The sequence below is a fragment of the Rhinatrema bivittatum genome, chromosome 4 (genome assembly GCF_901001135.1).
Source record: "Rhinatrema bivittatum chromosome 4, aRhiBiv1.1, whole genome shotgun sequence".
Taxonomy (NCBI): Eukaryota; Metazoa; Chordata; class Amphibia; order Gymnophiona; family Rhinatrematidae; genus Rhinatrema; species Rhinatrema bivittatum.
Window position 1 is genome coordinate 289,355,246 of NC_042618.1, and position 14,549 is coordinate 289,369,794.

At 42.9% G+C, this 14,549-nt stretch overlaps 1 protein-coding gene across 2 annotated transcripts in view; it reads left to right on the top strand.

The window, feature by feature from the left end:
• Window positions 1-14,549, top strand: part of ABCC9 (ATP binding cassette subfamily C member 9) — a 976,112-nt gene that overhangs the window by 254,086 nt on the left and 707,477 nt on the right. For both annotated transcript variants that reach the window (XM_029600177.1, XM_029600176.1), the window contains exon 11: window positions 13,453-13,615. In XM_029600177.1, the coding sequence (XP_029456037.1) occupies window positions 13,453-13,615 (163 nt within the window). The remainder of the gene's footprint in view (window positions 1-13,452; window positions 13,616-14,549) is intronic.

Consider the following 14,549-nt stretch of genomic DNA (forward strand, 5'->3'; position numbering starts at 1 on the left):
CGACATATATGGATAACAACCGATTGCATATTACAGGTTACTTGGTTAGGTAAGCTAATGCTTAGGTCCGAAGGTCTAAGATGTAAAATGATGATAAACTGAAGGGGGAGAGGCTGGGCATGGGGGGGCCGGTGAATAGGAAGGGAAATAACGAAGGATGAACGGATGAACGAGGGCCCCAGATAAGGCCTGGGAGGACTAAGTTGAGAGTGTGGCGTGCCCTAGTCCGGGGAGCCCCTGTCCTTGTCCGTGGAGCGGCTTCAGTGAGTACTTATGTCTCCAGAAAAAGCTTGACTGAATAACCAAGTTTTCAGTTTTTTCTTAAATGTCTGAGGGCAGAGTTCTTGATGGAGATCCGGGGGAAGCGTATTCCATAGAGTGGGACCTGCTGTTGATAAGGCTCACTTAAGGAGGTTTTAGCAGGGGGGACATACAGTGAGCCTTTGTATGCTCTTCTGACAGGTCTGTCTGAAGTGTGCAGACGAAATTGGATGCTTAGCTTGAGGGGGGAGATGTTATGGATGTCCTTGTGGATCATCATGAGAACTTTGAAAGAAATCCTAAATTTGATGGGTAACCAGTGAAGTGACTGAAGGATGGGAGTGATGTGATCTCTTTTGTTTGAGTTGGTTAGAATTCTGGCGGCGGCGTTCTGAAGCATCTGCAGTGGTTTGATGGTGATCGCAGGGAGACCGAGAAGGAGGGAGTTGCAATAATCAATTTTAGACAGGATGATGGATTGCCGGTGAACTTTGCCCTTACGATGTGACAGGGGCTACTGGTGCCATTTGTCGGCCCCTGTCACTTGGTAGGAGCAATGGACGGACGGCGCCAACTTAGAAAATGGCACAGGCCATCCATTGCTCCTTCCATGTGACAGGGGCCGACCAATGGCACTGGTAGCCCCTGTCACATGGTAAGGGCAAAGGGCCACTGGCGCCATTTTGATTCCTGGCAGGCCCGACGGCCCGAGAGGGAGACATCACTTACGGGACCCCGCTGGACCACCAGGGCTTTTAGTAAGTCTTGGGGAGGGATCGGGATTGTGGTGGTGGTGGTGGTGGTGGTGGTGGGGTTGTAATAAAGTAAAATTGAAGGGTTGGGGTGGGGTTTTTTTGTTTTTTTTAAATAAATGTGCCCCTCCTCCCCGCACTAACCCGAAAAACAAATTTTCCCCAAAGTTCGGGGAAAATCTGTTTTGGGGTTCGGGTCCCCCGAACCAGGACGAATTAGGCAATTTTGTTTAAATTGCCTATTTCATGATAAAAGAATGCACATCTCTAGTTCTTATGCTCCCTGTGTCATCTTTGACACACAGCACACAGTGTCTGAAAATTCACTTTACCCAGTGAATTCAGGAGAGGACATCAGTCACCCCACACTGGGAACTGGGAGGATTCCTTTCTTCCCCCAGTCAAAAGAATCCACATTTTGGGAGATGAGAGACAAAAGTGTGTCAAAGATGCTCTCCATCTAACCCAATCCTCCCCCCTATTTATTTTGCTCTCCTTTTTTCTCCTTTTTACCCGCCTTCCCCCGTTTATGATTATTGTCTTGCCATTTACGAATGGAATATGACCTGCAACAGTTCAATTGCTTAGTGTTATTAACTGGTTTCGTTATTCATTTATATTATGTTTTTGTTCTTAAATTGTTCTTATATGATTCTTATTATGTCCACCGTAATTGCATTATGTCTGTAAAGCCTGTTGCTAAGTTATTGTTTACTGTAAACCGAGGTGATGTTTCTTACGTGCCGCGGTATATAAAAAAAAAAAAATCACTAAATAAATAAATAAATAAAAGAGCTAGCCAAGGTCCCTGCCCCAAAGAGTTATATCTTCTTTTATGACCTCACTCATGCTGGACTTGCACACTGGGGTGGAGTTACATATATTTTATTATGTATGTTTTTTATGTGCCAATACTCACAAAAGATAACCACACATGAAATTGAAAATCAATATTGTTTAGAAAAAAATTGCTCCATAATTAAAAAGTCACCATCCATATAACAGGTCAAAATAATATCAAAGTAATATATTTCACTGAAAAAGAATCAACTGAGAACTAGCTTTATGATCTATGGCTCATGAATGTAAAGCTGTAAGATCAACACAAGAGCCTGTTATCAATCTACATTGTAGCGCTAAAAACCAGCATATTTTTTTTAGGAGTATTTGTATGCAAATAAAAACTTTTCTGTATAGATGCATCAAAGGACTGCCAAATAAAATGATCAGTGAAGTGGAACTTTGCCTTAGAAGAGTGACCCAATGCTAGTGTTTTGAGTAGATATCTTTGTCAGAGAACTCTGCTTGCACTTCAGTAATGTTCTCTGCTGTAAACTTAAGGCAAATAAAGTGCCATTTTTTTATTTTTTAGAAATCTGTTTATTTGAGCCAACAAACAACCAACTAATACATAGCAAATCTTGCCAGCAAATCATGACACATGAGAATATCCCAACAAATAGCAACTTTATGCTCAAGCATCATCTTACAAAAAGAACAGAATCCCCACCACACACACACCACAATCATACTCCATTCATCTACTCACTCCACCATCCGAGATTGGGAAGCTAGTGCAAAGCCCACTTTGAGTAGGCTCAGAGAGGTGGACCACTTTACACTTCCTTAAAACTTTTTCTCAAAGCAAGAAGTAGCCTTTAAGACCTGTAAATGCCCTTTTTGGAAGCAGATCTTTCCCCTGCAGTTTCTCAACTTGCGCAGTGCTCTGCATCAGTGCTATCCAACGTGCAAATTCAGGGGCATCACTGGTTTTCCAGCATGACAACACCACTTTCTTGGCAAGCAACGGTGCCAATACTAGAAACCTCACACCCCTCTGCTTTAGTTGGAAACTCCTATCCATAATATGCAAGTATATTAACTTCCCGGACCAAGGAACTCCACTCCTCAGAATCTCGTCTAGGAAGTATGAGACCACATCCTAGAACCCTTGTACCTTAATGCAACCAGTGAACATGTGACATAGAGACCCAATATGGGTATTTATTTATTTATTTTTATTTATTTGTTGATTTGTATACTGTCATTCCGTGGGACCATCACAATGGTTCACAATATGGTAAATTAATACAATAAGTAATGAACATAAAGTACAATATGTGACAATAAAAGTAGATAAAGACAATAATAAAAATCATAAAATTGTTATTAGTGGCAGTTAGTAATAAATAATAAAGCAAAAACAGTAATAAAATAACTAACCTGCACCTTTGGAAGGAAAGAACAGAAGAGCTAGCCAGGGTTCCTGCCCCATAGAGCAGATAAATAACTATGTACCCACCCATGCTGGACTTGCACACTGGGATTGGGTTATACATAGAAATATAGAAACATAGAAATATGACAGTAGGAAAATACCATGAGGTCCATATTCAGCTGCGTATGGCTCAGCTAGCTAGGCGAATAAACTTACCTGGTTAACTTAGCCCACATAATTAGTGGTACAGCCACGCAGCTGAATATATCCAGCTATCTTAAAGTGAGGCAGATAAGTTTATCTGGCTAACTTTAGGACAAATCTAGGAGCCAAACAGAGTTAGTGGGATACCTTATCCAATTAAATCAACTCCTCCCAATTACATCTCTGGAATGCACCTAACTTACCCAGCTAAATTATAGCCAGATAACTTATTATCCGGCTATAATTTAGCCAGATAAGTGCCCAAATTTTCATTTAAGATGATGGAAGCTGATCCAATATGGCAAGGTAGCAATCAGAAATAGGAGATCGGTAAAAAACAAAGATTCTTTATTATCACAATATGTGGTAACCAGTAAAGCCCGACTCTGGCCAAGTTTTGCTCAGGTGACTGAGCTGCTTCAGGGGCTACTGTGATGATCAAACAGGCTCTCTCAGGAGTTTTCCTAGGATCACATTGAGTTCTCTTTCTTAAACCGATACAATGTTCCAATGGGTCTCTGAAACAACACTTTTTTACATTAACATTTCCGGTTTAGCGGCGTGGACACGCCAACACTCACAAGCGAGTGCTGTTTCATGAAAGTACAAAAGAGGGTTGCATTGCATGGCATGAAGTTTAAAGTAATATTTCTGATTTTGAGGCACGGAGACACCGATATTCACGAAAAAGCACCGTTTCAGAGACCCATTAGGACATTGTATCTGTTTAAGAAAGAAAACCCAATGTGATCATAGGAAAACTCCTGAGAAAGCATATTTGATCATCACAGTAGCCCCTGAAGCAGCTCGGTCACATGAGTGAAACTCAGCCAGAGTCGGGCTTTACTGGTTACCACATATTGTGATAATACAGAATCTTTGCTTTTTTACCGATATCCTACTTCTGGTTGCTACTTTGCCAAATTTTCATTTAGCTAGATAACTTCTCAGTTACTTGGCTAAATGTTTTTAAATATGGACCTTTATATGATCTATCTAGTCTGTCCATCAATACAACTGTTCAACTCTACAATCCCTCCCACACCCTCAAAAATCCCCTGTGAGTGTCCCATTCTTCCTTGAGTTCAGATACTATCCTTGTTTCTATCTATTATCCTCTCTGTAAAGAAATACTTCCTTAGATTACTTCTGAGTCTACCTCTTTTACTCTCATCCCATGATCCCTTGTTTCAGAGTTTCCATTTCTTTCAGAGACCAAAATCTTGTACATTTATACCGCTGAAGTAGTTAAATATTTCTGCTACCTTGTATATCGTCTTAGACAGTGATTCTCAACTGGTGTGTCGCCAAGCACCAGCAAGTGTGTTGTGGCTCTCGGTGTCCCACTGCCCCGATTGTACTTCCCTTCTCCCTTTTTCCAGCCCCCGTGGGCCAATGGGAAGCCTCCTTTCTTCCTGCCCCCATTGCCCAATCAGAAGCCTCCTCCCTTCTACCTGCCAGTGGGAGTAGGAAGAAGGGAGGAAGCCTCTGATTGGCTGGTGAGGCAGGAAGAAGGGGCATCGCATAGCCAGGTGTGGGGTGGGAGGAATGGCAGTGTTGAACCCTGACGAAGCAAGGCTGCCACGGGAGCTCATCCCCGTGCGGCGAAGAGGAAACCCGACCCCAACCAAGCAAGGCCGCCGTGGGAGCTCATCCCGTGGTGATGAAGAGGAAACCCGACCCTGACCAAGGCCACCACAGGAAGTCTTCCCCTTGGCGGCAAAAAAGAAGGCCCGCCAGAGTAAAGCCACGGCAAAACTGAGGCCCATCCATGCAGTGAAGGAAGAAGAGGTTTGGCGGTAAGAGCTTGTGTGTGTGGGTGTGAGTGGGTACATTGTTGAGAGCTTGCATGTGTGGGTATGTGTGTGTGGGTGCCTGGGTGAGATCTTATGTGTGCGGGTGTGAGTGGGTGCCTGGGTGAGAGCTTGTGTGAATGGGTGCCTGGGTGAGAGTTTGTGTGTGTGGGTGTGAATGGGTGCCTGGGTGAGAGCTTGTGTCTGTGGGTGTGAGTGGGTACATTGTTGAGAGCTTGCATGTGTGGGTATGTGTGTGTGGGTGCCTGGGTGAGATCTTATGTGTGCGGGTGTGAGTGGGTGCCTAGGTGAGAGCTTGTGTGTGTGGGTGTGAGTGGGTGCCTGGGTGAGAGCTTGTGTCTGTGGGTGTGAGTGGGTACATTGTTGAGAGCTTGCATGTGTGGGTATGTGTGTGTGGGTGCCTGGGTGAGATCTTATGTGTGCGGGTGTGAGTGGGTGCCTGGGTGAGAGTTTGTGTGTGTGGGTGTGAGTGGGTGCCTGGGTGAGAGCTTGTGTCTGTGGGTGTGAGTGGGTACCTTGTTGAGAGCTTGTATGTGTGGGGGTGTGTGTGTGGGTGCCTGGGTGAGAGCTTATGTGTGCGGGTGTGAATGGGTGCCTGGGTGAGAGCTTGTGTGAATGGGTGCCTGGGTGAGAGTTTGTGTGTGTGGGTGTGAATGGGTGCCTGGGTGAGAGCTTGTGTCTGTGGGTGTGAGTGGGTACCTTGTTGAGAGCTTGTATGTGTGGGGGTGTGTGTGTGGGTGCCTGGGTGAGAGTTTATGTGTGCGGGTGTGAATGGGTGCCTGGGTGAGAGCTTATGTGAATGGGTGCCTGGGTGAGAGCTTGTGTGAATGGGTGCCTGGGTGAGAGCTTGTGTGAGTGGGTGTGAATGGGTGCCTGGGTGAGAGCTTGTGTGCTGGTGTGAGTGGGTGCCTGGGTGAGAGCTTGTGTGAATGGGTGCCTGGGTGACAGCTTGGGTGTGTGGGCATGAATGGGTGCCTGGATGAGAGCTGGTGTGAATGTGTGTGAGAGCATTTGTGTGTGATTGAGAGCTTGTATGTAAAAGAGAGCATGTGGGTGATTGAGAGAGAGACTAGTCAGGAAGATGACTAGTGTGTGTGTGTGTGTGAGAGACTGAGACAGGTCGTGGAGTCTAATTGGGGGTGTATATGTGTGTGAGAGTGACTGGTTGTGAGTACTAAGGAAGAGGACTGTGAGGCAGAGCTTCAGCAACCCTTGCTGCTTTGATGAGTGCTATTGGCCTGCAAGGGAAAGGAGCAGGAGAGTTACTGGAGAGGATAAGTAAAGGTAGCTTTTAAAGTTTATTTTTCTTGATTGACTGCCATTTTAATTATTGGGTATTATGCGATGTCTGCTGTTTTGAAATATTTTATTGATATTTGGAATGTTTTAATAATTTTTATGAGTTTTGAATTGTTGGATGTTATTCTGTTCAGCAGCTGTTTTGTAATTTTTTAGTATAACTTTACAATTATTCCTGTGTGGGGCTCTATAGCAGCTTGGCTTTTTTTGTTTTCCTAATAGAAAGTGTATTAGTGTTTAGGGCCTGGTTTAATATTTGTAGCGTTGCCTTTTCATAGATAGGGTTGTTACTATTTGAGTGTGTTTCATAATACAGATGTAACGTTGTATGGGTTAGTTTGTGTGCATTATTGCAGATCCTGGTACTATGTTAGGTGCTATATTTCTCTTTCCATTTCTCCAGGTTTGCACTGCATGTAAAGTGGCTTTTTTGGTTTTCCATTCCAGTTTCTGTCTCCATATTTATAATTTGTGGTTTTTCTGTACTTGATGAAAGTCAGTTCTGGGTGTGTGACCGAGGTGAGGTATTTTACTAGCATGTAGGCATTTGTATCAATCTTATTTGTTGTGTTTTCTCAATAGGTTAAGCATTAGTAAATTACTGTCTTTTCATAAGGAAGGCTTTTATGCCTGGTAGTAAAGGGAGTTTGTTTTGCTTTTACTGAGATGTCATCAGAACCAGAATATCTTTTTTGTATGGCGAGTTGTACAGGGTAATGCCCTAGATCTGCTCTGCACTCATTGCTGGGGGTCGAGGGGGTTTCTGTGGATGCAGAGTGAATGTTTACATTTAGCCCCATGACGGTCACATGTTCAGTGTGTCATGTATGTGAGAACAATCTGTCAGGTGTGTCCCGGTCGAAAAAAGTTGAGAACCACTACTCTAGGTTATACATGTTTACATCTTTAAGTCTATCCCCACATATTTTACAATGAAGATCATTAACCATTTTAATATCCACACTCTACACTAACTCCATCCTGTTTATGTTGAAGTTGTGGACCCTTGGACCGAGGTGGAGTTGGCACAACCTGCAGGGAGGAGCCCTGCAAGTCCCTACCATCAGCAGGTGGAGTCAGATGAGGCAGATGCCCAACTGGAGCTTCGCCGTTACCAGCCCACGTTCCCCTGGGGTTAAACCTTTGGGTGCCGGGGCTGGCAGGTCTTAGATGGTGGCCTCTGCAGATGGGAGGGCCGTTGATGTCACTGAGCTGGAGTTGATCAAGTACAGGTGAATCATGTAAGCAGGCCGGGGTCAGTGGCAGGTAGCATTCAGGAATGTTCAGGAGGCAGGCAGTGGTCAGTGGCAAATGGTGTTCAGGAATATCCAGGAGGAAGGCTGAGGTCAATATTAGGTATCCATCTGAAGGGAAAGTAGGACAGATAGGCAGGGCAGGAAGGCAAGGAGCAAGACCGGCAGGCAGACAAGGAGACCAGAAGAACTGAAGACCAGAATACAATAATGCTGGAGCTGAGGACGAAGACAAGGACCACTAGAACTGAAGGCAGAGAACTGAAGATGAAGACAAGGAACTGGAACAGAAGATGAAGGCAAGACGCACCGGAACTGCAGATGAGGAATGCAGGACAACTCATACTACTGAGCAGTAGAGATCTGTTGTCAAGGCAAGGTCTGTAGAGAAGCAAGGACCTTTTATAGTCCTGGGCCTGTGAGGTCATCAGTGAGTGCCATGGGGGATTTCCCACCATGGATCCTTTAAATCTGGTGAGGTCGGGTGCACACATACCTAGGGGAGTCTAAGAAGTGTGTCAACAGTGTTCTGCCATGAGCTGCATTGGGAGTGTCGGGCCTGTTGGAACACGACGACCTGCCACGCGGTTGCATGGGGGATCCTTGGTGGCATCAGGGGCTGATGGCAACAGCATGGGGCTGGAGGTAAGTTTGGCATTTCACAGGGGGAAACTGCAGACTGACAAACTTAACAGTTTATATCCTTTTAAAGGTGCAGTCTCCAGAATTGTACACAGTATTCCAAATTAAATGTCAGCAGGGTCTTATACAGGGATTCTTCCTTCCCTCACCTTTGCTATCCTGGCTCCCGTGAGTTAGGGTCAAGTGTGGCAACACTGGTTGCTAATCAGTAAACTCTGTGCTTAGTATGTTAACTGGCATCTGCTTTAAGAAAAAAGAATTTATTTATTTATTTATTTATTTATTTATTTAACACTTTTCTATACTGACCTTCATGGTTGGGACCATATCAGATCGGTTTACATTGAAAGGGGGAGCTGTAACAAAAACCGTAGGTAAAACAGGAAGAACAAAGTTACATTCAACAAGGGTGGTAAACTTGGAAGCAAGGACTGCTAGAAAGAAAGGTCAAAAGGAACGTAGTGCTTAGGATAATAACAACAGTTAAAGAGTCAGGGAAGGCTCTAATTCAAAATCAAACCCTTACAGTTTGGCTTTTCCCATAGGCTTTAATAGGAAACAAGTGTAAATGAAAACTTTTGTTGAATTTTGAGATACTGACCATTCGTATTCATTTCCCAAAATCCAAAACAAAAAATGCCTCATTCAGTTTGGATTTCTTGTTAATTTTTAAAGGAATGCACAACCTAATTTACAGGTAAATAGACATTGGTTATTTACCCTTTTAAATAGTACTAAGAAAAGGATGGTTAAAAACAAATCAGAGAAAGTATTTTTTCACTTAGCACACTATCAAGCTGTGGAATTTGTTGCCAGAAAATGTGGTCATAGTGTCTAGCATAGCTAAGTTGAAAAGAGGTTTGGACAAATTCATAGAAGAAAAGTGTATACACAATTATTAGCCGGGTAGTTTTGGGAAAGCCACCATTTATCCCTGTGAATAAGTAATAAGGAATGAATCTGCTCTTTAAGATTTGCCATAATTCCTGGTGTCCCAGACTGGCCAGTATCAGAAACAGGATGAATTTCTCGAACAGCCTTTGGTCTGACAAAACATGAGTAGTAGTCTATGGGTACACGATCAATCAAACTGATTGACAGGTGAAATAAGGATGACATCAGCCAGTCAGCGTTCACTTCTGGTCTAAGCCTCACCCACACCCCACCCACTCCCCATAGAAGTGAATGGGGGTGTAGCCATGCCCCCTCCTGCCTCCTCCCACCCTTGACCATGCCCCCTTCTGCCCCCAGGGGTGGACCCAAGAAACAGCAAGGTAGGCGATCCAATAAAGCAGTGAGGAAACAACAAAGAGGTGGATGCCACAAAGAAGTCTTTTCCAATCTTTATTAGTGGAGATGTATAGTATGTGCTTTTCCTTAATAAGCCCGACTCTGGCCGTGTTTCGCCACACACTGAGTGGCTGCCTCAGGGGCTAAATTATAAAAACAAGTCAGAAGAAATTTGAAGAAATTTCAAAAACCTCATCCGCAAACACATTTATCTTAAAAGAAATCAGGTGTTCTTCTGCCCCAGGCCACACCCCTTCTGCCCCTGGCCCCACCCCAGACCCTGCCTATGCTCATCCCCCGATATAAATGAATGGGGAGCCCCTCTTATGCCCCGCCCCCAAACCATACCCCCTATGATGTCACTGGTGGCCCCACCCACACCCTGCCCCCAAGCCAGACCCCCTATGACATCATGGATATGGCATCGCTGGAAGTCCACCCCCTCACCACCTCCCAAAAACACCCCCCTAAAACATCATCAGAAAGGGTCCTGTCGCTTTTTTAATGACGCCAGAATTAATGGACTCTGGCTGATTTTGATGATCTTACCGGAAGTACAATACAAAATCCCCCAAAAATGTTCCCCTAGAACATCCTGACGCCATTTAATGATGACAGAGCTGGAAATATGCTTTTAAAATGCACCCCTAGAACATCCTGACATCTGTTATTGATGACAGAGTGGAAGTATGCTTTTTTCTAGCCCCCTCTGTTTTTTAAAAAATTACAAGCGGATAGCTGGCAGGAAAACTGTGGCTCATTCTGTAGACAAGGATTTGTTTTTTAAACAAGTGATTGCTTGGAACTACGTGTGGTGAACTGCATGAAATGCAGGCAATGTAAAAACTAAACAGCTTGCTTAAACCTACAGATGAGGTTTTAATGATAAAATATATAAATGCCATCATCTATTGGAGAAAGCACCAGTCCTTTTTTAAAAATGCATAATAAAACAGTCTTTGCTAGTAATGTTTTTCTTGTCTGTATTTTCAAAAGTGTGTATTGACAATGAAATACTTTGTAATATTTAATAATCTTTGCCATGGGTATAAGATATATGACCAGATTCAAATTGTCATTGTTTAGGCTTAATACGCCTCTTTTATATGCGGCTAAAACAATAAGATTCAAAACACGTTCTAGGCACAACCTGTTACAAGCAGCCCTTAATTTTTCCTGGGTGTCAGAGGCAGTCCAATAAACGCAACTATGGTCATCCTGACTCAGTTTATCAATAAGACACCCATCACAATTATCATGGCGTATGCCAGCCAGACACTTTGTAAGAATGCTATACACAGCCACCCTTATGATTGATCTAAATGTCGTTTTTTGAAAAAGACCGTGTACTGGCGGGGATTTTGGAAACCCTATATAGCTCCACCAGCTGAAATTGTGCACATCTTCAGGTTTGATTTTTTTTTTTTTTGATCACCTTCTGAGTCTGGTGGTTCTTTGATGTTTGGGCAGAAACAACACATACATGTATTTTGATATCTGATGTGTCCCCATATTCTTCTGTTTGTAAAGATCCTTCATTTTCCTATAAAACATAATGTAAACATTAAATTAAAACCTCTTCTAAACAAACTCTCTATTATAGATAGCTTCCAAACACACCACCCCTAAAATGCATAATTACAAGGAAAGACATTTTTTTCTTATCTTACACTCAAGCTTTTCCAATAAATAATCTGTTTCGGCATCTAAAGCAGCTTGGTATAGCTCTATATCTGCAGAGTCCATACCATTTTCATTGACCAGGTCTGGATCCTGTGAATCAAAAAGCTTTTGTCCCAACGGTAGTTCATCAAAATCTGGCTCAGTGCTTTCTTCTTCTGCCCTCCATTTTCATTTATGGCACCTCTTTAGTTTTGGCTGCTGCTGCTCACTTTCCATTTCCAGCTGTTTAGGTGTCTCATACACAGCCATTATTTTATTCTCAGGATCACAAAGCTAAAAGCTTTTTTTCAGGAACAGTTACAACACTTCTGCCTGAAGATTGTTCTCACGTGATCACTATCACATGCTTACTTCTATATCCGGTCTTGCAAGTTTTGGGCATGCCTATGCAAAGGGGGTTTTATACCAGCAGAGCTACCTATAGAGCATGGGTCATAATAAATTTTCTTTAAGATCCGCTGATGCATTCTTGTTTTTTATATGGCTGTAAATAGAGGTCTGTTTTTTTAAAACAAAACTAAAGCCTTGTGTTTTACCTTTGCAGATCCATACCCAACACCCCCCACTGCTGTCAATTATCCTCTACTCAGGTTTAGGGCTGGGCAGGGAGGGTTGAGGCATATGTATTTACAGTGAGGGGAGGAGGGGAAGGGGTGTGGGGGAGATTCTCCCTGTCTCTGTGTACAGAATGAGTCATAGCTTCCTGCCACCTCACCACTGGTAACTTTTATTGGGGCATGCGTATCTATAGTGAGGGGTTGGGGGGAGGGGTGGACTTCTGATGGCATCATTGGGGTTTGGCTTTGGGGTTTGAGTGACAGTGTACCCATTATACTACCTGGGTTTGCAAAAATCTGTCTTGCAAGTTTGATCATGCCTGTGTGAAAAAATACATTGCCTGCAGTTCATGCAGTTCACCACATGTCATTCCAAGCAATCACTTGTTTAAAAAACAAATCCTTGTCTACAGAACGCGTCATAGTTTTCCTCTCACCTAACCGCTTTTAATTTTTTAAAAAACAGAGGAGACTAGAAAAAAGCATACTTCTACTCTGTCATCATTAAAAGATGTCAGGATGTTATAGGGGCGCATTTTAAAAGCATATTTCCGACTCTGTCATCATTAAATGGCATCAGGATGTCCTAGGGGTACATTTTAAAAGCATACTTCCGGCTCTGTCATCACTAAATGGCATCATGATGTTCTAGGGGTGCATTTTTTGGGGATTTTGTATTGTACTTCTGGTGAGATCATAAAAAACAGCCAGTCCATTAATTCTGGCGTCATTAAAAAAGCGAAAGGACCCTTTCTGATGACGTTTTAGGGGGCGTGTTTTTGGTGGGTGGTGAGGAGGTGGACTTCTGGTGATGCCATATCTGTGACGACATAGGGGGTGTGGCTTGGGGCAGGGTTGTGGGTGGGGCCACCAGTGACATCATAGGGGGCGGTTTGTGAGAGGGGCTCCCCATTCACTTCTATTGGGGGAGGAGTATGGGTGGTCCCTGGGGAGGGGGCCAGGGGGCAGAAGGGGTGTGGACTGGGGCAGAAGGGGGCATGGTTGAGGGTGGGAGGAGGAAGGGGGCATGGCTACTCCCCCATTCACTTCTATGAGGGTAGGTGGGGGGAATGGGCGGGGCTTAGACCAGAAGTGAATGCTGATTGGCTGCTGTCATCTTTATCTCGCCTGTCAATCAGTTTGATTGATCGTTTACCTATAGACTACTAACATGGCATATATGTTCTTAAGTTAAAATATGGCCACAATAAAACCATTATTAGATTGAAAAAATTAAACATTTTATGATATGAATAATTTTTTTTGTTACTTAATTTGTCTAAATACATGTAAAAACCAAAACTAGGATTACCAAGACTAGGAACATCTGTTATGGATTTGTGAGAATTTTCTATTTGCAATATGAAGTTAATGTGAATGTGTAATTTATGCTTTGAGTCAAATCCAAATACTCTTTTTTTTCAGGAATGTAATTTATTGCACCTTGCATTTAATTTGCTGTATTTTTGTAATTGAAAGGACTATTCCACTGAGAGATTAAAGAAAACCAATGAAATCTTGAAAGGCATTAAACTACTGAAGTTATATGCCTGGGAACATATTTTTTGTGCTAGTGTGGAGGAAACAAGAATGAAGGAGCTCATAAGTCTTAAAACCTTTGCTCTTCATACATCTCTTTCCAGTAAGGATTTAAATACTTTTTTGTTATTTGTGATATTCATCATCATATTGTCATTTATCAATTATCATCAAATTTATTGAAACATGACATGTTCTGTGTTAGAGGGGAGAAGAATAGAGGCACTGAGGCACAGCAGGGAATGTAACAGCTCCTCTTGCCACCAAGTATCGGTGGATGTATTCCTGTTAGATAATATTAATAGTAACTGAATTGCAGAGGAGCAGGGTTTGATTCTTGAATCAAGTCTTCTGTTCACTGGGCTGCCTAGGTTCTGGGATGCTGTGGAGGCAGTTGTCACTGAGCCACTGAACCAGCCCACTAGGATTTTTTGGGTTTTATTTTCAAACAATGGTAGTTAGCAAACACCTCAAAGGATTCCAACATATGGGAGTAACCTGTATGGAGTGGCAGTTGCTGCCATGGACGTTTTCTGGGCAGACTGGATGGACCATTTGATCTTTTTCTGCTGACAATACTATGTTACTATGTTACTTGTCATGAATCATGCAACACTTTAATATAATTATGTTTTGAATTATTTTCAATGATTTTGTAGTCATTTGTATAGTGAGTGCCTCTTAATTTGCACACATACAAAGCATGTTTTTGTGTAAAATATATATCTAATCATCTCTCCACTTTACTTTCAGCATATCCTCACTCATTTTCACTTGTCAGGAATGACCACCCTGCATATATTTAATCATAGTCAAGTAGTACATAATCTCTCATGTTTACCTATTCATTTACACTCATCCATTTATACTGTCACACTCCTTCCTAGAGTATGTTTCATATTTCCAGCGCATTCTTGATCTCAATTACCTGCCAGGAACATGCTCACTAGCATGCAAGCATTTATAGTCATCTTGCTAGCAAATACTCCAGAATACATCTGTCACGTGCCCAATACACCCTAGTCACATTCGCACAT